The sequence below is a fragment of the Protomyctophum parallelum genome (assembly GCF_964188405.1).
Source record: "Protomyctophum parallelum genome assembly, chromosome: 6".
NCBI lineage: Eukaryota > Metazoa > Chordata > Actinopteri > Myctophiformes > Myctophidae > Protomyctophum > Protomyctophum parallelum.
In genome coordinates this window covers 26,243,005-26,266,038 of record NC_139701.1, presented here as the reverse complement: position 1 = coordinate 26,266,038, position 23,034 = coordinate 26,243,005, and the positions used below count along the sequence as shown (strand labels likewise).

At 42.7% G+C, this 23,034-nt stretch overlaps 1 protein-coding gene across 1 annotated transcript in view; it reads left to right on the top strand.

The window, feature by feature from the left end:
- The window catches only part of agbl4 (AGBL carboxypeptidase 4), a 401,255-nt gene that overhangs the window by 276,621 nt on the left and 101,600 nt on the right, over positions 1-23,034 (top strand). The window contains exon 6 of the mRNA XM_083767629.1: positions 2,193-2,232. Coding sequence (XP_083623755.1) covers positions 2,193-2,232 — 40 coding nt within the window. The remainder of the gene's footprint in view (positions 1-2,192; positions 2,233-23,034) is intronic.

The following is a 23,034-nucleotide window of genomic DNA, read 5'->3' as shown; positions in this document are numbered from 1 at the left end:
AGAGTGCACAAATGTAACCAAATAGACCTGTGTACTCTCTCGGAGTTAAACAAACAGATTGGAACAGTGCAGTCCCTGGTGGACAGTGGGGGGTGTACACTGGGCTGTGTCCGTACAGCAGCAGTGAGAAGAGGAAGTGGCGGGGCAAAATGTTTCTCTGTTGTTATTGATTCCTGCTGGGGCGAGTCAACAATCTGCACAGCGACATGCTCGCTTCTCTCTCTCTCTCTCTCTGCGTGCGTGCGTGCGTGTGCATGTGCGTGCGTGCATGCATGTGCAGTGAAATCCTCAGTGTTCTTTTAACGCTGAGTGCGTACAAAGGGAACCACATTATGAGATGCATTGTGAACTTGTAGATCGGCTATTTTCAAAAGATTATTATGCAATTGAAAACTTGAAATGGGACATTCTGCACAATGAGTACTTTTACTTTTTGTACTTTAAGTACATTTTGAAGCCAATGCTTTTGCACTTTTACTCAAGTACATATTGAATTCCGGACTTTTACTTGTAACAGAGTATTTCTATATTGTAGTATTGATGCTTTTACTTAAGTAAAAAAATCCCGTGTGACGCGAGGAGTGCTCTTATCATCATACATCATCGCAGCAATCACAATTTGAGTCCTCAATCCTTCAATGCTGGTGTTTACACACTTTTGTCTTCAATGTTTGTGTTTACACAAACTCTCAAAGCTGGACATATAGGAGGGGCTAGCGGCCCTCAAAAATGTGAGGGGATGCACACGCAGATCCGACACACCAAAGGTCAGACGTGCGGAAGCCAAAGGTCCGACACGACATTGCATGGGTCCGACATGCGTTGCACCGCGGTTAGGGTGTGGAGCAGATCCCTGCTCTTCTCTCAGCTTTATGTTCTCAGTCGCACGTGGTCACAGTGACCTCTGCTGGTCAGGTCACAGTGACCTCTGCTGCTTGCTGCGTCTCTCCAATACCTCTGCCTCATGAGTTTGTAGATCATCGTCTAGCAGTTGCTCTGGATGAGTGAACATCTCACATGTAATATGGAGATGAAGATATATATCTTTAGTAGTACCCCACCGGAGAGCCCAACTTCAGAGGACTCTCTGAGAACCATGCTGTGCTCTTGGTCTATTAAGCTGTCATTCACTGTGACCTTACATGCTGTGACAGCCTTCATGACACACACACACGCAGACGCACACACACACGCACCGGGCATACACATGTACACATATGCACGTACACACACTCATCTCGGATCAGAAGATGTTTATTCTTGTGGGACTGGTATTTATGCAGGGGTGAGGACCTCACCGTGAGGTGTTGATTACTGCAGTGCTCAGAGGCCTGGAGTGTGAGTGTGAGTGTGTGTGTGTGTGTGTGTGTGTGTGTGTGTGTGTGTGTGTGTGTGTGTGTGTGTGTGTGTGTGTGTGTGTGTGTGTGTGTGTGTGGAGGTTAAAGAGATGGGTGAGCCAGCAAGCATCTCCTCTAGACTCCTCAGCTGCTAGAGATGTGAAGTGTAAAATTGGGCACTCTTTCAAATGCGCTCCATCAGATCAGTCTTACACACACACACATGCACACGCACTTACGTCATACGCACACCACAGACACACACAAACAAACACACACATACACACATGCACACACATACACACAGAGAGAGGCACCCTCTCAAACACTCATCAAGAGGGGGAATAAATGTACTGTAAAGATAGAAAAGTTAACGGACGTCAACCGTCCGTTAACTCTGCAAATCTTTATAGATTTTTGAAAGCGAACATCTTTAACTAAATTCTTTGCAGGTGGTCCTGGAACAGGGCGGCCAAATGCATAACATTTTGGGGGTCATTGACATGAAAAAGTTTGAGAACCACTGATATAGCAACATACATTCGTTATGCTGCGTTCACGCTGGCAGATGCAAAAGATTCAAAGATACAAAGCTACACAGCGTATTTGTAGATTTATATCTTTGTAGCTGAAGTTGAAACTAACTCAACTTTTTTGTGGCTTTGTAACTGTTGTAGCTTTTGCAGCAGCTACAAACGCCGGATGTATCTTCATGTCGCTGGCTTCCATTGAAAATAAGTAGAAGTGGATCTTTGTATCTGCAGCATTAGGATTTAGTCAAGACATTTGTAGAATCGGCCACATGCAGGTCTCAATGGAATAACCTGACAATTTCTTCTCCCTTTTTTCTTTCAGCAACAAAGGCAACTTGACCTGTTGACTATCACCAACCCAGGTAAGATGCCTTATCCTAATATAAAACTGTCTGTCCTCCTTCTGTCTAAATCCCTTCTTCTGTCTAAACCCCTTTTTCTCCTATGTGGGTTTAACAATATCTGAAGATGTACACAGGCATTACATTGTTACCATGTGCAGACACACTCACAAACGATATTTTGCCACATTCAAGTAGTTTTTTAGTTGTATTTTCTGGAAACTCTGTTCATCTCTAAGGCCAGAGTTTTCGCCATTAATGTGCATGCGTGGCCATGTGCGCATGCATGGCCACGTGTGCAACTGCGCATGCATGCAGCAATGCGTGGCCATGGTGTATATCTATTCTACGTCCGAGCATAGACATGGTAACGCCCCGCCTGCCTCTGATTGGCCTACCGACACTGCTGGCCTTACCAGACTTTTCTCCGAGGTGGATAGCTATATGCTGGATAGTCTGCTGCGAGGTTACTCCATGGTGGGAAATAAATAAAGAATACAAGTACGATATAATACAAGAGAATGACAGCTTGGCACGCGCGACAGTAACTTTTATGTTTTGTAGAAGAGGCAAACTAATATATTGTTTATGCCATGTGTACAGTGTAAACTTGAAACATTATTGTACTGTAAATAATCAACACTAACACTTTAATTTAGAACACAGCCAAATCAAATCATACAACGGCATAAACAATATTAGTTTGCCTCTTCTACAAAAAGAAGAGGCAAGCTATCATTCTCTTGTACTTACCTAGTTACTAGTTAACTAGTACGTAAACTGCAGTTTACTATGAAAACCTTCATCTCCTGTCAGTCCGTCAGTCATGCCTCGTGACACGCTCCATATATGGCCAATACAGAATTCATTCCATATGTTGATCTGACCTCATCAAACCCTGTACACTCAAGACACGCTCCATATATGGCCAGTACAGAATCCATTCCATATGTTTATCTGACCTCATCAAACCCTTAAATCTCCATATATGGAGCTGACTTGTTCTGACATTCCATTTGTTGATCTGACCTTATATTGGAGCCAGCCAGCAAATCTACATCTGACCTCACGGACACCAGATTAATAGTTTAATTCCTGCTACTGTGCTGTTATTAAGAAGCTCTGTTGTTCGACGTCGCCCGTTAGGGCAAGGTCTCTTGTTCGACCTTTGTTATTCGACCTCTGTTGTTCGACCTCTGTTGTTCGAGGTCTGTTGTTCGACCTCTGTTGTTCGACCTCTGTTGTTCGAGGTCTGTGGAAGCTCTGTTGTTTGACCTCTGTTGTTCGACCTCTGTTGTTCGAGGTCTGTTGTTCGACCTCTGTTGTTCGAGGTCTGTTGTTCGACCTCTGTTGTTCGAGGTCTCTTATTCGACCTCTGTTGTTCGAGGTCTGTGGAAGCTCTGTTGTTCGACCTCTGTTGTTCGAGGTCTCTTGTTCGACCTCTGTTGTTCGAGGTCTGTGGAAGCTCTGTTGTTCGACCTCTGTTGTTCGAGGTCTGTTGTTCGACCTCTGTTGTTCGACCTCTGTTGTTCGACCTCTGTTGTTCGACATCTGTTGTTCGACCTCTGTTGTTCGAGGTCTGTGTAAGCTCTGTTGTTCGATGTCTGTTGTTCGACCTCTGTTGTTCGAGGTCTGTTGTTCGACCTCTGTTGTTCGAGGTCTGTGGAAGCTCTGTTGTTCGACCTCTGTTGTTCGACCTCTGTTGTTTGAGGTCTGTTGTTCGACCTCTGTTGTTCGAGGTCTGTTGTTCGACCTCTGTTGTTCGAGGTGTGGAAGCTCTGTTGTTCGATGTCTGTTGTTCGACGTCTGTGGAAGCTCTGTTGTTCGACCTCGTCCCTTAGGGTGAGGTCGCTTCTCGCCCTCAGGGCGTCTTACTGGTAATATCCTCCAGCCATAATGTTCTCTAGTTTCACTTTCAAGTCAACTAGGCTTCTTCCATGCCCTAGCAACTTCTATTTCCAGTATGATTTCAAAATAAAATGTGTTGAATGATCACTTTACTACAAACAAACAAAAAACTTCTTGCTTTGAAATGCATGTAGCTTTGAGAGGAAATAGATGCCCAGCGCTTGACACCAGATGCTCGACATGCGTAACTAAAAACAACAACAATGGAATGGATGAAAAGTTTATAACACAAGGCTGTGGGGCAAAAGTTCATATTTACCATGCTCTGTAACCAAGACAATGAACACTGCGTGAAAAGAGGAGTTAACGCGCAATTATGGGCACTGTATTTTGCCTGTAAACCTCAAGTTTAGCGGGCATATACAGTTAATATACGGTAATATACAGGTGTGATGGTACAATTTGGGAGTTTACCGGAGTTTCCTGGAATAATGGAACAAAAGTGTGTTGCATTCTCTTTCATCATTTACAGGCTTGCATAACTGGGTAAGTTATAGTAATTAGCCATATGCTACATGCTAAGCGCAGCAGGCAGGCAGGCTGTGTACAGTCTGTGCGTGACGATGGAATATGTTCATTATGTTGTTGTCAACTGGAAATGACGATAATAAATGGAGATGTTTACTTTGGACGTTGGAGAAACATCGGCTGACATGGTGTTGGTGGTGAGTAGGCTACTAAGTAGCTAATCTTCCTGAAGTTAAGAATGAATTGGCCATCCTGCTGAGCCTAAACAAAAGAATAAACAAAAGTACCTCTCTATACCTGGAGGCATGTCCTACTACCCGCCTGTCCATCTTTCTGTCATGCCACGAGGTATGTGAGTCTGTGACTACAATGTTTTTTATGCTGAGGCATGAGGCATGATTGCGGTGTAACCAGAGTATCTTTGGACATTGAACACATTGAAATGTATAGTGTGGCATGTTGTCATAAATAGGACAATATTTTTGTATCACCAGTCAACAGGGGTGTCAATTCGGTATTGCAAGTTCTGGCAGATGCCACACCATGGCCTCTTAGTCAATATAGAAATTTGTTCAATATGTTCAAATACATTTTCAGGAAATATTCACAATTGGACATTATTGTAAAACAAAGCAACTGCAACCGAGGAAGCCAGGTATTACTGTGTCCCTAACGTGTTTTCATCAGGTGAAATTTGACATTTTGACATTTGATTGTTCTTCTTCCCATTTAATGGGAATGCCCAGTGCCAAATAGCCACATGTAAAATGAGGACACCATGCAGCTAGCAAGATGTCAGCTCTCACAAAAATGTTACTTTTTTGTGGAAATAACATATGTTCAGTTGGTGTTCAAAGTTATCTGAGGACCACCATGAGTGATGATACAATAACTAATATCATGCTAATTGTAACATTTCTAAATTAGTTTGTCAATTTGAAACCCTTTTACTCATTGATGATGTGACATGAAATGCAGTACCCTATGGTCACTTTTACAACTGCCATGACTGAGGTTTTGAAGGCATTAGTAGGCTCTGATGTTATTACTGCAGTCTGGTTTATTGATCTTTGATTCTCTCAGTATTTGTTGCATTTGGATTTTGGATCATTAATTGAGTGGTACTGTTGCTTAGTATGAATGGAATCAGTAATGTAAAAAAGAACACTTGGCCCTTTCCTATATTTAATTAGTTTCAACTGTACTGTACTGTACTGTACTGTACTGTACTGTACTGTACTGTACTGTACTGTACTGTACTGTACTGTACTGTACTGTACTGTACTGTACTGTACTGTACTGTACTGTGCAACAGTGACACTTGGTGGTGAATAAATGCTATAACGCTATTTCCGTGCTCGGAACACAATATACACACACATTGCTGGGCAATGGAGTGGCTGCACCACTCAAAACTGAATTGAAAAAGAAAACGTGTTCAAACCCCACAGCAGTATTCCTCTCTCTTCTGCTCTCTGACACTTGCACTGTCCATGGTGCTGAAATGAGCATATCAGAGAGAATCATCACTCAAGAACTTTGTAAAGGGTGAGACTTTGAAAAGCTTAGCTTAAGTTGGCTCAACTCTCAAGGCATACAGTATGCACATTGCACACCTACGGTTTTGAAAGTTAAAGATTAAATCTATAACACACCAACGGTTTTGAAAGTTAAAGATTAAATCTATAACTGACAGTTCCCTGCCAGTGTGTTGTGTTATTTTATAACACAGCACCACTTACCTACAAGAGGGTTCAGCCAATGTTGGAGAATTCTACTTGAAAGTTAAATGTTGATGCAGTTTGTCACATGACATTGTTATACCCAGTTTTCTATCAATATAGCCTATAGTATTATGTTGGACCAGGTAACCTTGCCAAGACCTTAGATTTAGCTGAATTGGCACCACTGTCACTCAATCAAAGGTTCTGTTGTGATTTGAAATGTGAGTTTTAGTTGTTCGCTGCCACCACTTTGTGAGTTCTTTGTGAAGGGACATATAACCTCTATAAGGTCATATGCCTGCACAATTCAATGGTAATGGGGAATGAGAAACCTCTGATCGTTATGTGATTGTGTGACACTCCACATGAGGTGCAGGGAGAGAGAAAAGAGACAGATTGGTTTCTCAGCCCTATGCACAAGCATGCTTGACATATTCAGATTATGTATAGGGATGGCGCAAAAAAGAAACAGAAAAACCCATACAAATTCAGCATGCTCATTCAGCAACTACATTGCTGCTATTTCAAGATGCCACTGTATTAGGCTACCGGTATTAGTTTCGGTGCATGCACTGGTGAATGTCAGCACTCAAATGTGCTAAACTAAACACTGACTTAATACAGCTCAGACTAAGTTTGCATAGTACAGATCCCATAAAACCGACGGACAGGCGCCCAATTGGCTAGTCCTGGTCCAAAGCCTCACGAGACTGGTATCCCGTAGCCTGGAGGGATGATCACTCGCTGATTAGTAATTCAAATAAATGAAATGCACGCACGCACGCATGCACCCACGCACGCACACACGCACACACACATGTCCATCTTCTGGCAGACTAGGAAAATGTTGTTCACTGTGTTCTCAGGGGACTTTAAGTACTTAAACCCTATACTTCCTTGAACAGGGTCTCCCCAGGCTCTTATACTCCACTCCTTTTTTCTTGTAGAAACAATTAGCTTGTAGATCAGCTAATTTTACAGGATGTTGGCCTGTTTTTGCCAAATGTTCTCATATTGTGACATGCCCAGAAGAGGGATGCTAGGGCTTGTGGTTAAGTAGCGTCAGAAATGTAAGGCTTTTCCTCACTGGGATAAGTTACAACATGTTCTACTTCTTTTAACACACGTGGTGAGTGCACATGTTTGTGTGCAAGCCTTATTGTTCTGTCTGTAGAGAGACAGATACAACAGATACTAAATCTGATGGGAATGTCAAAAAACAAACAACCTTGTTTCACTCATTCTTCCATGGCCTCTCATTGTCACCTTCAAAGGTGTCACTTACACATTTTATTAACTCACAACAGCCACTTTGATGGAGACATCAAACCCAGCTAATGTCCATATTTTCAGAATTTCATTAAGAGTAACGTCTGTCTGTTAAGTTTCACATTATAACCTATTACGAGCCAGTCTGTTGCTGTGATGCTTAATTGATGGCACTGCAGTGTGTTTGCGCGCGTGCGCGCGTGCGTGCGTGCGTGCGTGCGTGCGTGTGTGTGTGTGTGTGTGTGTGTGTGTGTGTGTGATACTGCCACATAAATGTGGGAAGAAATGTATTTCCTACCCTGGTATTGAAAGAAAATTAAGCATAACATACTGGGTGATAACAAGGGAATATATTGGTTAAAATATGTTTGAATATTTAACCCCTAAATGTAGTGTATGAAAAAACTGTTTGGTTTTGTTTAGTTGAATATGTCATTGATTTTCTATTGACAAGGTCTGATCATAGGGGGAGCTGTATTGACAAGGTTTGATCATTAGGGGGAGCTGTGGGGAAAAGGTGTTAGCGAGGAAGTGAGGTACAGTACCAACTACCAGGAACAGCTAAAGTACAGGAAGTGAGGCGGCCGATGTGAAAGAGACTCTTTTAAGGCCAATACTAAATCATAATCAGAAATTGATAAACCACAGAGTAGTGGGGCCCGGGGGCCGGTAAACTTTGAGATCTGGAAGAAGAAAAGTGTGGTCAAATTAAGGAACAATTCTGATTTAATACTTTTGGGATTACTATTTTGATACTTTGTATTTTGAATTGAATTATTATTTTGAGAACTTCACACGTTGCTATTCAGATTATTTTTTACAATGAAAAGAAGTGTCGAAAAGGGTGTTGTTTTCCGTAAGTATTTCCTGAAAGAATGCAGGAAAAGTACAGGAAAGCCTGAAGTGTTGGAATGGCACATCTGGATAAAGCTATTGCAATTTAAGTTTTATTTTTGGTCTGCAATACAGTTTGGTTACAGTATAAAGAATTACAGGACCTTTATTTATTTTAGTTCTTTAATATAACTCAGACATAACAATTTGATGGTGCTGATTGTTATAGTGTTTAACGCGCACGCACAGGCCACACGCCCGGCCCGTCTGTGTGTGTGCGTACATGCATGTCGCTGCCATATGCAATGGAGTGTACGGCTCTCCCAGTGTGACTAGTTCAGGAAAAGCGTTCTTACAGTACTCGCACTGTGAGAAATCTGTGCGGGCGTCTCGGAGAGGCAGCTGTGTAACGAAATGAGCCGCCGAGGTGTATAGACGGAGAGCAATGAGGAGAGGAGAGGAGAGGAGAGGAGAGGAGAGGAGAGGAGAGGAGAGGAGAGGAGAGGAGAGGAGAGGAGAGGAGAGGAGAGGAGAGGAGAGGAGAGGAGAGGAGAGGAGAGGAGAGGAGAGGAGAGGAGAGGAGAGGAGAGGAGAGGAGAGGAGAGGAGAGGAGACAGATGGGGACGACGGGGAGGATGCAGAGGCCCATATGTCTAAAGTATCTGGATGCTCTAATATGCTTTGATTAGAATAATGTTTATGTGTGGCACGTGGAGCCCGGACTAATTTAGCAGGTTTGCGTGGCATCTGTTCCCCCAAGCCCTGAGCTCAGGCAAGACTGGTCCTGACCTTCACAACTTCACAGAGGGCATCTGCAGGGGGAAAAGGAGATGGGGGAGGGGGGGAGTGGCAGATAGACCTAGAGAGGGAGGGGGGGTTGGGAGAGAGAACATGAGACTGAAGTGGTATCTAATACCAATATCTAATACGGGTGTAAAGGGAGGGGTGTTGTTACAATATGTTGTGTGTTCGACAACTGTATGTGACCTCAGAAAGTTTCTGAGCTGTTTCTGAGCTGTTGAACTATAGGGATGCCGCAGGGTCTATGTGTCTGTACTGCTGAACTATAACTATAGTGATGTCGCAGGGCCTGTGTCTGTACTGCTGAACTATAACTATAGTGATGTCGCAGGGCATGTGTCTGTACTGCTGGCGATGTCATAGTGTCAACACCAGATTATGGAGCTGGCAATCCATTCCAGCCTATAGAAAGACCTTCCCCCTAGAGACAAAATATCTCATCTATCTATCTATCTATAAATGCACCAAATCTCTATACGTGTGTGTGTATGTACACGTCTGTAATCCACGTAACTAAATCCACAACAAATTCAACACACGTGTTCCACACCACCACAGGGAGTGCAGTGCCCGATGTCCATATTTGGGCATGCCTGACAAAGATCTCCATATATGGGCATAAAAGGGACACAGACATAATGACTGGGTGGGGCAGGCATTTCCAACTTGCAACGTTCCAAGTAGGCCAGTGCCCAAAGGGGAACCCCTATAGACTAGTGTACAATGATGCAAGTTAAGCAAACAAGAAACTTTTATTTTATGCATTATTGTATCAAGAGCCAAACCCAAAGCAGTCCGTCGTGTGAGACAACCATCCTCAGACATTACGTAAAGGTGCAGTCAATGAATAGCGTGTTCCTTTGACCAGTGCAAAGCACAGGGTGCTGTGTGTAAATTATTGCAGGTCTATTATTCAGCCTGTTGTTACGCATGACCTTGAAAGCAAGACCAGTATATTCCAAAACTCCACAGACATACTTTACCCTGCCATGCTGCGTATTACTATTCACAGTAGGTGAGCATGCGTATGCATGGATACGCACACACACACACACACACACACACACACACACACACACACACACACACACACACACACATAGGTTTGGAGGTTATTCTGTACCCAACATTTCGATCTGTGTGGGTCGTTGTCAGGTCTGATGTAGCCTGACCCAGAGCGAGACATTTCTCGTCTAGAGGGGCGGGTCGCGCCTCAGAAATGCGCGCACCCTGATTGGATCTCATCGATCTGTCCGTCACCCCCGGCCCCTCCTCTCCCCCCTAGTGCAGCGCTACGTCACATCATTTAGAGCGACGCCCACCCGGAAGGGTTGACTCCCACTTTTAGACTTGTTCAGCCCACGGCTTTTTCCAGGCTTTCATCTTTCGCGCAGACGAAATGAAAGCCTGGCTATCGAGGCTAGGTCTGATGTGTCTTTACTTTAGACAAGTGTACAAATAACGTGATGAGGATTTAATGATTCAGCCCTGCTGGATTCTACTGTACATTACTGTGTTATTTCTGTGCAGGGCATTCATTAACTCATCAGAAGAATGCTTCACACACACACACACACACACACACACACACACACACACACACACACACACACACACACGGCTGTAATATATATAAGCAAACATACACACGTTTTCACATACACACAAAACTCACACTACGTCTATTCTATACACTCTCTGCCCCCCCACACACACCCCCCAACTCACTGCCCACTTGAGCAGCACACGGTGCATCTGGCTCCTGTTGAACACAGCCTGACATTTCAGACTACTGACCTTTACAGCCCCGCCACAACTAAATAATGATTAGTCCTGGCAACTGTTCCACCAAAACAGAAGCCTGGTTCACAAGCACACGCACGCACGCACGCACGCACGCACACACGCACGCACGCTCGCACGCACGCACCTGAAATCTGGTAAGTACACGCAGACACTCATCAAGTGCACACATGCAGTGCGCACAAACATACACAGCAACAGGAGAACAAAAACACCTGCAGTGAAAAAACGTAGTCTTTGTCACAGTGAGAAAATGGGGTCCACATATTGATTTGAGAGGTCATTATCATTTCATTGGTTTATCGATTAGATTGTCCTTTTCCATATCTGCACACAGCACGAAATAATGTGTTGTTCTAAATTAATTCTGTTTGGTTCCCCCCCCGCCACACACACACACATCCCTCATGTACTCTCAGCATTACAGTGGAAAAAAGGTCAATTATATTCATGAGATCTGGGCAGATTTGTGTGTGTGTGTGTGTGTGTGTGTGTGTGTGTGTGTGTGTGTGTGTGTGTGTGTGTGTGTGTGTGTGTGTGTGTGTGTGTGTGTGTGTGTGTGTGTGTGTGTGTGTGTGTGTGTGTGTGTGTGTGTGTCCAAAGCAATGAAGCAGCAAGGAGATAATAGGCAGACCTCAGATCTCCCCTTCATGCTCTCTCTATCTCTCTCTCTCTCTCTCTCTCTCTCTCTCTCTCTCTCTCTCTCTCTCTCTCTCTCTCTCTCTCTCTCTCTCTCTCTCTCTCTCTCTCTCTCCTCTCTCATGCTTTTCTCTCTCTCAATCGTTTTCTGGCTGTCTCCATCTCCATGCTGTTTCTGACAGAACAGAATAGAAATGTTCTTCATTAGAGCCTGTGATTCTACAGATACGTTCCCTGTGTGCCTCTCGCTTGACTCACTGAACTCTTCCCCAGTGTGCCATGCATATCTCCGGGGTTACAGGTCACATTGGAACATGACTGAAGACCAGTGTTTGGAAAGGTACAGCAATCAGATGAGATGTGCTCTGCCATTTTGAGCCCAGTGCTCTATGCCATTGTGAGAGCAGTGGTTTGAACACCTTCGCAGTAAAAATGTGTTGTTGTAACTACAGTCTGGCAGCCGGGGTTAGGTGGGAAATTTGGTATAGTATTTTTTATTGGCCTATAATATTGTCTATATACATACAATCATTAATCCACTTGCTGACCGGCTGTCACTATTGGTCAATATTTTTAATAGGGGATTCTTGTGACCCTACCATTAATTATTTTATTGCCACCTACGTTTATTACCCCCCCCCCCCCCCCCCTGGGACCTGTTCTTGCCAGCTACGTTTATAAGCGTAGACATTTAATCCATATATGAACGCGCCGTCGGTCTGTTTACCTTTTAGCATTGCTCCGGCTAGTATAGAGCGTCGCAGTCCCTCCCCCCCTTTCAGAACGACCAGTGGCCCAGGAAATGAAATGCAATGCATTTCTCCTATCGGATTTTCTTTAAGTATTTATTTAAAGACGGTTACGCCGCGGACAAAGCCAACTCGGATCGTGAGAAATCATGACAATGAACACAATGTTTTGGGCCGATCAAATAATTTATAAGAAGAAAAACAAAACAAATAGTGTTGTCTCCTGCCTTTATTTTCTTCTTTCTAATGATTTGATCGGCCCAAAATATTGTGTTCATTGTCATGATTTGTCACGATCCGAGTTGGCTTTGTCCGCGGCGTAACCGTCTTTAAATAAATACTTTAAAGGTATATTCAGTGATTTCACTCAAAAAACCTTAGGTTTCGTTTTTGGCTGTGGGACCCAGCCTTTCGTCCAATCAGGATAGAGAGTCAAAAACGAAACCTACGTTTTTTTGACCCCCAGGGGTTAACTGGGGACAGGGAGGAACTCCTTATATGGTCAGCACACTCTATAGTAGGGAGGATTATCACAACAAAACAAAAAAATAAGTGATATTTGAATTAAGTGAAATCACTGAATATACCTTTAAAGAAATGCCTATGAGAAAATGAACGGCGATTTCTTTTCCGGGTCTCTCGAGGGGGCGGGACTGCGACGCGCTATAGCCTTCCTCCTTCACCAACAGTGATGTTTTTTTAAATCCAGCTCCGTTGAGCCTCCATTATAACCCGATTTTCAAAGCGCCGTATCTCCAAAGGTTCGAGAGCTGTCCATGGTGAGCCGGCGCCCGGCGCGCACCCGACGATCGTAAATCATTTGTGATTTTGTATTGCATCGCATCGAAAATGTAGCTGGTTGTCCTGCTAGCTAAAGGCTGTGGTTTGTGTTGTGTGGTGTCGTTCCACTTCCGGAAGCCCCCACCTTCCTGTTTAACCCTGAAGGACAACAAGCTCCATAGCATTGAAGTGAATGAGCGGCAGTGAAGCGGTCAAACTTTTTGAACACTAGATGGCAGTAAAGAAGGTTTAACATCATATGGCAGGCAAAAATGTCAATCTTTCCTTTTGCTTTAAGTAGCATGTGACATGTCAAACTAGGGGGTTGTCATGATTCTGAATCCATTCCAAGCATTAGTTTTGCACAAAATGCCTTTGGCTAAAAACGGCCATAGACATCATGACAAATGTGATGAGGTCAGCAAGTGGATTCATGAATGTATGTATATAGACAATATTTTAGGCCAATAAAAAAGACTATATACCAGATTTCCCACTTTAAACAAAAGAAGCCTGTCGGCTGCCGGACTACTAGATGGTTCCATTTCTAAGTCTCTGACTTATACAAATGCATGAATTAACACTTACTGTGTTGTTGGAACATTTAATGCACAGATCCTTACAGGTACATTTTATGCTATCAGAATTAAATTAACACCTGATCACACTTATCGCAGGTTAGTGTTTTCAACATTACAATAAAACATTTAGGCATTTAGCAGATGCTCTCATCCAGTGACTTACAATTGTGAAATCTGAGTAATCAAATCATGAAACCTACATAGTCAACAAACGACTATATAGTCTAACATGTGACTAAATAGTCACATGCTGTTAGAATGAACAATGTGCTTAGGATACCAGGTAAAAAGTACCATACCAGGTAAACAACAAACTTAGTATCTGTCTAAAGAATGCTCTATCTAATTAACATTCTTAACATTTGTGGTCAAGCAAAATAAAACAAATTTGAACAAGTAGCCTATCCAACATCTAGTGAATATTGCTAGCATCTCTCTAAAGGTAACACAATACTAGAAGAGAGAGGACTATTAGGGGGTGAAGTGGAGTCTGAAGAGGTGAGGTTTCAGATTAGCCTCTTAATTTGAACTGTTTGGCTGCATGGTCAGATTGATAGTGGTTTCAATTTGTTGTATATCTGGTTTCAGACTGGTGTCTGTGTCTCATCTGGTATCCTCAAATTGTAAATAGTTTAGGGTGTTGGTTGCTCTGTATTGAAAGGAAGGAATCTATTTTAATTGTTTTAACCAGGGAAATATATTTAGATTATTTGGTGTAGAAATGAAGGATGAGCATACATACATACAGTACTTTCAACATTTCATATACTTAAGTACCATTTTGATACCAATAATTATATTTGTGCTTTTAGTTGTAACAGTATTATTTTCTAGCCTGGAAACCATACAAATCTGCCACAGGAAAACAAAATCCCTGGAGAGATTCGTCTGGCACTCCTCAGTTTGAATTACATTTCACTCACACCAGAGTTGTGAGTGACCAATCAGAGCCCTCTATTCAAATTAAGTGAGCCTTTAGCTGTGATGTTGGAATCTGTTTGTAACAGCCCTTTGGAAATAAATCTTCCACACCGAAGTTCCAGACTATCTACGCAGTGTGCCATGGCAGGCTATTTATTTTCTGCATTGCAGTATAGTACTTTTACTTGTATTTACAATGAAATACTTGAGTGAATACTTTTTCCACCACTGGACCATTGGAATAATGTTTTCAAACAGAAGAATATTAGCCTGAATTTGGCAAAGAAGAACAAACAGCTGGATCAATTGCAATGGTTTTTAGAGCCACCCTTCCTTTCAGGTCCAAATCATCTAAAATAGGTCCCAGAAAGAATTATTGAAATAATAAAATCCTCTAGACTATGTTCACTGTTTTGTTAACAAGTTGGTCTCTCACATACAGTATATATTACACCGTGACCTCAGATGACTGTATCTGAGTGGAAAGAGAGGCCTTCTGGGAACCAGAAGGTCACCCTGAGCAAGACACTTAACACTTAGCAGCTCCCTCAGAGATATCTGAGCAGACATCTACTGGGTGATGCAGTAAAAGGAACTTTCTCTCTTTCATAGTCTCCTTTCTCAACTGCCAATTACACATAAGAAACATAAAGAGTGTGTGTGTGTGTGTGTGTGTGTGTGTGTGTGTGTGTGTGTGTGTGTGTGTGTGTGTGTGTGTGTGTGTGTGTGTGTGTGTGTGTGTGTGTGTGTGTGTGTGTGTGTGTGTGTGTGTGTGTGTGTGTGTGTGTGTGCTACTGTGCTTGTTAGGTTGTGAGGTCAGTTAATTATTCATTTATTTACCATTGAGTATACACACATAGGAATTTGTTTTGAACATGAATGAAAACACAGCACACGTTAACACACAGCAGCCCTGGACGGCGCCATCTTATGAATTAATATTACGCCAAAATAAAACAATGCATGTTGCTGTTAGAGCAGGGCTTTTGCACAATGCACAGGGCATTGGCTGGTAGGATACTTGCTGTAAGCCTATGGTTTTACATTAGTGAAACACAACAACTTGATGCAGTGCTGAGTGAATGAGAGAAGTCAAGGGAGAGTGTTAGAGAGAAGAGATCGAGGGCTGTATTTATAAAAATGCTAGCCAGCCTTTGTGTAAACAAGCTTCTGTAAAACAGCACTTCTTATTATTTTTTCATATACTTTATCTCCCTCCGATTCATTATGGTGGACTATGCTATCAGTTTGATGTGGTAAATATACAAAGCAAACAATGAAGGGGATGGTGAGTGGATCTGGGAGGGGGGATGAGAAGCGAGAGGGCCATGCTGTCCACCTCATAATATTGACTATTTTCCAGCTGATTTTGTTAAAGGCTTCTCTGCAGCGTGGCTAAATAAGAAGCCGCATACTAATGAATGGAGAATTAGTGTGATAATTCACCAGCCAAAGAACAAAGGCAAGCAAGAGAGAGGAGCCCAGATTGATATGGGTGCCAGGGTATGATATTGAAACTGCTTTTAAAATGTGTAATAAATAAAATCATTATTTTCAAAACTTGTCCCTCGGCCATATCCCAGAGGGTTCATTTAGACTCTCCCAGGCTTTCATTAGTAATGCTTCAAGTAAACATCCACTGCTCCTCAAAGTACCACAATTTCACACCCTGTACACATAATCGGCCATTTGTTGGCGGTTGGGAGAAGAAGAAGGAGCAGAAGTAGAAAAGGAAGGAAAAAAAGAATAAGACGCGCCAAACTGAACTCTGTGGACAGTATGACGTCTGGGAAGCGTGGCCTCTGTTGGCCTGTCTTATTTCTAAGGGTGGGAGACGTGGCAGAGGTGTGTAGACAGGCTGTGAACAGGTTGTGGGCTCTGAGATTATTTCTTTGTCACCTAGTGGAGGCACCAGTGTTGCTGAGCACTGCTGTGGAGCAAATCCTCCTAGAGAGGACTGATTGGATTTTTGTTCCAGGAAGCCTTTTGTGTCGACAGTATAGGGACTGGATAATAGAGGTTGATGCCACTCTGTCTCTTGTGTTATGGATGGTGGATCGAATTCTTGCCGTGCGTGCGTGTGCGTGCGTGTGTATAGGGTGTCTGTACTCTTCACCCACACATGCAATTCACATATTATTTTTAATGAAGTAAAAATAAACTACATTTTTCTACATTTAATTTGTGTATTCATCTCATTCAGTTGTGAAAACAGACACTTGGAAAAGAGTATAGGCTATATTGTTTGATTGAATACTTTATTACTTTGAGCCAAGCCCCTACCAACTAGGCTTGTTTCCATTGTGGTCCCCTGTATAATATTGGAATCGGTCAGAATCGGTATCGGCAGATTGCAGACCCTGCAAATAATCTGAGATTGGATATTGGTTATAATTTCATAATCGTGCACCCCTACTCACAAATAAACATGACATCAGAACACCCTATAGGGGTTGAAGTGCGCACACACACACACACACACACACACACACACACACACACACACACACACACACACACATACACACACACACACACACACACACACACACACACACACACACACACACACACACAATGTGCATGCATACAATAATGTGTACATTATCTGTACATCTAGTTGTACCTGTAAAGCACATACAGCACATACATTAATAGAACAACATACTGTAGTACTCAATAGATAGTGTTATTAACCACCTGCATTCAGACTGTATTGTCTCCTTCAGGAAGGTAAATATTAGGACTAGCTTGTGACAGTGTGGTTAACGGTCCCTATAATGGCCCATTGAAAGGCTTACTGTACTATAAGGCTTATACAACTTTTCATTATAGGGTACCTTGTTGCCATGGAAAACTATCAACATCAGCAGTGCATTGAGGAATCCACCACAGTTTACACGTTGCTTGGAAAAATCTTGCATGGGATTAGACTGCCAGCCCGGCACACACGTCATCATCACAGCGCCTCGCAAAGATCAAAGTCACTTTCAGCCTTTTTCAGTCCCTGTCTCAGTCTTCCCATCAAGTACAGTATTGTACGCTGTGGTTATGTGTGCATCCATACGTCACGTGGACGTGTGTGTGTGCAATTCTTATGCTTCCAGTTCCATGTGTTTCTCCACTCTGAGGACAAGTTGCATTGTTTCTGTATCTACTGTATCTACTATAATAACGTTACAATAAATGCCCCGAATCTCTGTACGTATGTGTGTCTGAAATCCACATATCTGGAGAATCGTTCGACCAACGACAATTCAAATTTGGCACACACGTCGCAGACGACCCAAGTGCAGTGCCCAGCGTTGAGTCGGTCGGGTAGGCAGTTGTCCAGAACTGCCAGAAAATGCTTTGACCGTGGGGGTGGCCCAAATGAGCCAAGTGATTAACATGCCAACTCCCGCCTAAACTTGATTCGGCAAATTCCCCAAACCTGTCAAATTCCCCAGAACTGCCATTTGATTACTTATAGTCAGTCTACTTTCCACATCAGTTTGCACACTCCAGACACATTCTCCACAGACATTTATAATTCACAAAGACTTTCCAGAACCTGGGTCCTATAGCTGGCACTTCACGGCTGGACGCTTCTCCCCCGTCACACAAGTATACTATGTGACAAAAAGGACTTAAAAGTGAAAAGGGTCAAAATCACTGGCTGACCTCTGTATATATGTATCCAACTTGGGAGGGACGTAATATGAGCTGGCCTCGCTACAACATTTTCCTCCCAAACACACACACACTAGCCTACATAAAATAAACGGGTCTTTGTTTGTAATGCAGAGAGTTATGTCCCAAAAAGTACACCTTATGAATACTGTACTTTTTTAAATAACTTTTAGTCAGCATTATTTTAGTTCAATGGACCCAGAAACGTGTTTATTCTGTATTATTCATCATTGTTTAGAGTTGCTTGCTAAGATGAAAAGCTGATTTGGACATGAATAAAAACATGAAATAGAATGAGGAAAGAGGGGGGGGGGGGAGGGCTGTGGCATAAACAAATTAATTTCATTGTGCTTTGGGGACTCACTGCTCTTTCAACAAAAATTATAACAAGATTAATAAGACAGCTTGAAGTAAAGGTAAAGCGAACTTAATACCGCTGCTAGATTTTTTTTTTTTCAGTCACAGAAGCACCCCGCACTATGTATTATACTTAAAATCAATCTCGGACTCCAAGTTTACAGCAAGCTGCAGGCAATTTTCTGCAGACAGATTTGAGTTCAGCGACCTTGTCTGTCCTTAACTGACAGTGTGGTGCACATGCTCTTTGACTGTGCAATCACGTGTGTGTGTGTGTGTGTGTGTGTGTGTGTGTGTGTGTGTGTGTGTGTGTGTGTGTGTGTGTGTGTGTGTGTGTGTGTGTGTGTGTGTGTGTGTGTGTGTGTGTGTGTGTGTGTGTGTGTGTGTGTGTGTGTGTGTGTGTGTGTGTGTGCACGCACGTGTGCGTGGGTGCGTGCGTGTGTTGATCCAGGTGCGGGTGGTGAAGTAAAAGCAACTGCTCCTCAAAGTTTTTTGGAAGAGGTTTTATCTGCTATTACTGTATCTGTCAGACGCAGTGCACCTGTGAGCCTGGCCTGGCCTCGCCGCATGCCGAGCTGCTCTGGTCACCAGTCCAATCCCAGCGGCTCCCTGCTGACAGCTACAGCTGAGAGTCTCTCTCTCCCTGGCTACCTCCGTCTCCATCTGACAGCCGCCCTGGAGGGAGAGGCTTGTTTAATTTATACTCCATCGCACGATGCTGCAACATGTTATTTTCTAAACAGTCATTGTCGGCAAGCAACTGTCATACTACAGACTATAAATGTGGCTTTAACATAAGCTGTATTCCCACAGACCGCAGACGTCCCACCAACCATGTGCTGTTGCTGCTGCTCCACTGCTTCTAAGATTAGAGCAGAGAACTGAGAAAATATATTATAGAAAGAAAGACAAACCTGGGGACTTGATACTTTTGGTTTTCCTGTGTTGTGTCTGACATTCGATGTCTTGGCAAATAGGGGACAGACGAGACAGTTTGTCTCACACAGATGGTCAGACTCAGAAATGTTGCTATTGCATGAAATGAAACCCTTGCTCTGCCCCTTTCATATTATTTGTGGCTGTATATATTTGTGGCTTGTGAATCTGTAATCTAGTTAGTGGAGAACAACAGCCTTGTGACCCTGGCCAGATCAATAAAGGTTGAGTGTTCCTAATGAACTGAATTGACTGGTGCTGAAATCTGATCAGTATTTTCTGTGGTGGTCATTATGCCACTGTAGAGGATGATCAATGTCTCTTGGGTGGATCATTGAGAATATTCTGCATGCAGCGGCAGGGCTTGCAATGATACCGTTCTAAATACTTAATGACGCATTTACTTGTCTGTCTGTCTGTCTGTCTGTCTGTCTGTCCCTTTTTCAGTTCAAAGGCTTTTCTTTAGGCCCAGCAGCTTTAGTAATTGTGCTTACTGTATACAAGACATGCTGTTCATTTCATGGGCTATCAGCTGTTAAATTGGCCTTTTTCACGGTTCATTAGCTATTCACACTCAGGGAACTTATTAAAAGTCTAGGGCCTAGATTTTGAAGGTGCGTTTTACCTATGGTAATACATAAATTGGCCTCGCTCTGCGCACATTCGTATTATGAAAGGCATATCGGCCCGTGTTGAACGCACACACATTATGGCATACGGCGTTCCTGAATATTTTAGCATTGTGGGAGTGTCCATATGTTAATTATTTTCGCTTTGCGCAATTTGCTATTAAGCCCCTTGACCTAAAGACGCTCAGCGCATAACGATTAGACGTGGGTCTGACCACCTCATAAACGCAACAAGCACTGTTTGATTTTACACTTGAGCGGCTCTGGGAGGCTGGTAGAGTGTTGCCATGTCTGTTTATTATAAGCGGCTTCTTTTTCTGTAAAGTTGCTTGTAAATATTGGTAGTTGTACTATTTTGTGGTTGCTTTTCTTGTTTCTAAAGTGGTTATTTGGGCTTTTCTCCTAATGTTGTTTAAACCAGTGATCCTCACACAGCACATTCCCATGTCAAGGATCCCCAGATGAATGCATTTGCCCAACTAAGGACGACTAATCCAAAAATTTAATAAAAAAATTCCAAGATTACTTTTGAAAATAGCAGATCTATACCAGCTCACAATGCATCACATTCATTCATTAAAACTATGAACTCTGACTGCAGGGGGATATATATAATGATCATTATAACAATGTGCAAGAAGGAAGAACTTTATATTTGTGGTCAATCAAAATATGTTTTTTTTATTTTAATGTGGTGTCATTAAAAATTAATCTGGATATGGCAGACTCACTATCTAGAAAATAAAAACATGGCACTTCATTTAAAATAGGTTACAGACCCCTGTTATATGCGCTTATTTTTATAGACCTATTTACTTGTTTCTATGAGACATGGCAACAGCCTCGTTTTGCGTCTTTTTTTTTTTTAATGTTGAGATTAGAAACGGCCATAATTCTTTCATTTCTCAACCTTAAAAATAACCTTTCATATGCTGTATCACACCCGATTCAAGTCTTCTTCAATAAAATGCTACGAGCGAACTCAGCGAAGACCATACCATCGGGGCCACAGCATTACGCAGCACGCATTCAACTCATTCCTTCGTCGTGACTTGAATGAAATAAAATATAATAAACGTTATTTTACTGGTGTTTTTCAATAGAAACAAATAAAGAGTGTGTGTAGGCTACTGTGTGCAAGTGCAACAGTGCATATAGCCTACATGCATGCACTAGGTTATATTTCTTCCGTGTCGGGATGGTGATTGAGCTCTTCAAGTTCACAGCCCGTTTGTCTTTCATAAAAAAACGTTGATATTAGCCTATAAACACTCATGGTTCTCTCATTTTTTATTAAATGTAAAAATCTCCATATTCCTTAGGAATCTTGCTTTCATTCGCTGTATGGTACATGGTTCTATCGTTATCGAATTAAACAATATCAAACGAACTTGCATGTTCGGGGGTTAGACGATTCTGGGAACATTACGCATGGATTGCCAATTTGCCAATATGCTGCTATCTACTCGCAGTTCCATTCCGATCTGAAAGGTATAGGTGGGTCTGTTCTTTTGAGGCATAAAGGTGACAGCATGCAGTGCAATAGGAATAATTAACCCAAATGTGACAAAGGCATGTCATGTCTTCTATGGTGCCAGCCTGAAGAAATGTAATACCACGATCCCCAAAGTGCGCATTCCGTATGTGACATCAGCTGACTGGTAAAGAGAATAGTACGGACATGTTGATTGGGTACGTCTCAAACACGCCTTAAACACACCTATGACTAATTCAAGGCCGTTTTACGCACTCCACGGGGTGTCGAAAGCGCTTCTTAACATGCTTAAAATTGCTATATGACTTTCCACACGCCCCCAGCTCTAAAAACTGTAATATGATTAGTAATATAGAAGTAAGTAAAATAGAAGTCCTAAATGGCACCCTAGGAGTTGTGTCTACCAAAATAGAAAAGAAGTAGTAAGATTGTCCTGATTGATTATGGTGGTTCACTGCCTCTAAAAGATCCACTGTAAATGCTCCATTTTGGACATCTTAAAGCATCAAGTTGCCTTAATGATCCTTCTGTCCCTGCTGGCCTCTCTTATGCCTGGCATAATGTTGCTGGGTTTGTCATGTAGATGCCATCCCTCTGGCTGGCATCAACCCCTGCCAACCATCATCACAAGGACACCTGTGCCAGCGTCTGTCCATCCCTGAAGATTGGCACAGGTGCTGCATTTTGATTGGCTGTCTGTGCCACACTAAGGTTAATGCAAGCCCCAAGCACTGCAGACATTAATCTGAAGCCCTCCTCCTGTTCATTCTCTTTCTCTCTCTCTCTCTCTCTCTCTCTCTCCCCCCCCCCCCCCCCATATACAACCACAACCACACAGACACACATCAGGAGCATGGAATCACTTGTATAGTTAGATCTATCCATCCGTCCATCTGTCTTTATCATTCCAGACAACGCTGTGATGATGACGTGTGTCCCGGCAGTCTAATCCCATCATCAACATCATTACTGCTATTATCCCGTGTCTCCCTCTAATGCTGGCTAATGGGTGACCAATAAAGATAGATGAGCCTGGCAGTGTGTAGCTAATAGGCAGGACATGATGTCTGGCTTCATGTCTCTCTCAAGTCTACACTCAGCCCAACTGTATGTAGGTGAGAAATAGCTGAATTATATTGTTTACCTACAGTTATTTCCCTAAGGTAAAGTGATCAGTAACAGTGTCTGGCATGCTAATGTGCATGCCAAAAATCTCAGAAAACTCAGATTCAGAGGTGGTCATGTGCAATGTTGGTA